The following is a 2,640-nucleotide window of genomic DNA, read 5'->3' as shown; positions in this document are numbered from 1 at the left end:
GAAGGACACTGAGTGTTTTGAATGTGAACCCCAAAAGAGGCCCTTCATGCGGTACCGTTTAACCCCACTGCTCATTACTTCATTGAAATTAGGTAGGATACAAATGCTGATGTCGAAGCCACTCTTCCACCGGTGGGTATCATTCACGGTTGCAGGAGGCCATTTGCATATGGAGTTTCCTGAGATGTTCACTACTGGTGCATAATTCTGCAGCTTTAAGCTGGTGACATAAAATATAGCTAGTATGATGCAGGGGGACAGAGCGATGAACTTACTGCATTTCAACCTGCAGTGCATGATTATGAAATGTAAGTGTATTGTATGTTTCAACAATCGCCACTCCCGTTAAATAATTTTCCTAGTCACTTTCGGATAGGTTCATTTAAAATGAGCACGAATTTGAGGAAACGTGTGCGACAGTGTAATTGTGAGTGGGGGTATGCAGATGTAGGCATCAAAATCTACCCGCGCAGATGTATGGTCCTCGTTTTTGTGTCGTCAGACTTTAATAATGGAAAATTCCTAATACGTTCATCATTTTGACTCTGAAAAGTGACAGGCCTTTTAGCTATACATCTTGTGATACCTACCTTTCAATTAAGATCTACCCTCTTACAATGAGCATGGAAGTTATGCAGCCATGTTAGCGCACAGCATGCCTCCATCGTTAATATCTTTAACAACGATGTTCCTACCCCAAAGGGTGATTCCAGCCCCTGTTCTTAGATGAACTGCTCGACTCCCCTCGGGCCTTACTCAGCTTAAGCTTATTAAGTTGTCCCTGTGGTCAATCAATTCTGCAAGTGCTCAAGAGCCATCGATGAGAGTAGCACAATAGAAAATTGCTGCCACTCAAGCAAACTTTACTGTAAAATTCTTTAAATGATGTTTTTTAGTTCCTTTTAATTTGGTAATACCACGTGCTTTGGCCGTATTGATACTAACCATAGGAAGAAGGCCCGTCAACTGCTATAAATGTACAAGAATGAAAACGCTGTCTGGTCCAAGGCATTCTCACCTAGGCAGCCGGCTAAACGACGTACGCACCCACTCTGACGTCTCGCTTACTCATCTGTATTAAAAACAAAGACGTCTGCATCGGTGCCTTGTGTATTAGCTGCTCACCCTCTACTGGACATTCGACAGGAGACAAGATCACGCACAAAAACGCTAGTCTATAGCAGAACCAATTGAAGAGGTCAATGCCCCTCTTTTTACCCTTGTTTTCATCATTCTAATGCTGCAGTGTTGATCTACTGAGTGTCTCATTGACTTATTCCATTTGCATTCTTCTGTGTATGTTCATGGGTATTACGCCATGGTCCACAGAAAAATCGCCACGCCTTGTTTTACAACGGTGAGCGAACTCGCCACTTACTTCTACAGCAAGTGGGCACACAAAATTATTAAAAGCGAAGAAGGATATAATTCTGAAAAAAAAGAACATAAACAAGTGTTTGATTAACATTAGTACTTCGTTTTAGAAGTCAAGTGGCTTTAAGGATTCTCTAAATTAGTAGGTTTCACTTTAAATCTTGTGGTTCAGTGGCTCGGTACGAAGGAGATTGGTGTTGATTCGCCCTAGGAATCACTTGTTGGGGATGATACTACGGTCTAGTGCATAAGTAGTTTGCCAGATGGACATCGTAAGTGCATCTAGTTAGATCTTTCGCCTATATCGCAATGTGGAATCATAGTGGCGGGTATCCTAGTGGCAACTGCTACGACTTCACACTTTAAGCGTCACCTGTTTAAGCAGTTGATTTGGCGAAGGTCTCGTTCAATGGTCAGAAGATATTTCAAACCCAATAATAGTGGAGCACGACAATTTGCATCTTTGGTAAAAATGGTAATATTATGCCGTAATGCAAACCGATGATAAAATGTATTTTTGCTCAACCTTCCGGAGATATTTTGCCTACAGTGGAACAATACCACAGAGCTTACCAAACATGGTCTATCCAAAAACTATTTTGATTTGGGTATTTAATTTGAGCACACTATTGTTTATCTGCAAGCCCGAAGATAAATGACCCATCACCGACAGTCATAAAGACAATTAATGGGCATTTGAGCCAGACCTTACACCGTCACCGACGTGAACTTGTGACTTCCTTGGCGTCAAGATATCATGTGACCACACCCACTATTTGCTACAATTTGAAAAGGCGCCGTATATACGTGGAGTGTGCAGTACTTCATTACCATTAAACCCAACTTGAAGTAAGATAACCCTCTCTAGATTCGCACAAGTATACAGTAACGAGAAATTAAGTAGTGGATAAGATATTAGTGTATTGAAAACAATCCTAAAGTAAGAGAAATTTTTTAATTACTATTAGGTGCAGTGAAACACACTGATCAGTCATACATCTGCTAAGACCATTTTTAATAATAAATTGTTTAAATTAAAGAAGATAATTCTTTGCAAATTCCCGCCCAGCAGTCATTAATCACACTCAAGTCGCATGAACTGCAGTCCCGTCTTTCGCTTACACACCCACTGATAACATTTCAAATTTATTGATGCTAAAATGTTACATATACGACGGCAACCGAAAGTAGTCAGTTCATTGCGCAAATCAAGACATCCTTTTAAGTAGTGTCCGTTTGACAATGATTATGCATTGTCCATCATGA

The 2,640-nt window shown here is 40.6% G+C and overlaps 1 protein-coding gene across 1 annotated transcript in view; it reads right to left on the bottom strand. All coding sequences in view use genetic code 11, as the record gives it.

Moving 5' to 3' along the window:
• EGR_10092 (hypothetical protein) overlaps window positions 1–2,640 on the bottom strand; it is a gene marked incomplete at both ends in the record, with an annotated part of 6,833 nt that overhangs the window by 1,440 nt on the left and 2,753 nt on the right. The window contains 4 exons of the mRNA XM_024499341.1: window positions 863–969; window positions 1,379–1,430; window positions 1,748–1,835; window positions 2,206–2,309. Coding sequence (XP_024346243.1) covers window positions 863–969; window positions 1,379–1,430; window positions 1,748–1,835; window positions 2,206–2,309 — 351 coding nt within the window. The remainder of the gene's footprint in view (window positions 1–862; window positions 970–1,378; window positions 1,431–1,747; window positions 1,836–2,205; window positions 2,310–2,640) is intronic.

Source organism: Echinococcus granulosus (assembly GCF_000524195.1).
Source record: "Echinococcus granulosus chromosome Unknown EG_S00189, whole genome shotgun sequence".
NCBI lineage: Eukaryota > Metazoa > Platyhelminthes > Cestoda > Cyclophyllidea > Taeniidae > Echinococcus > Echinococcus granulosus.
This window is presented reverse-complemented; position numbering and strand designations above follow the sequence as displayed.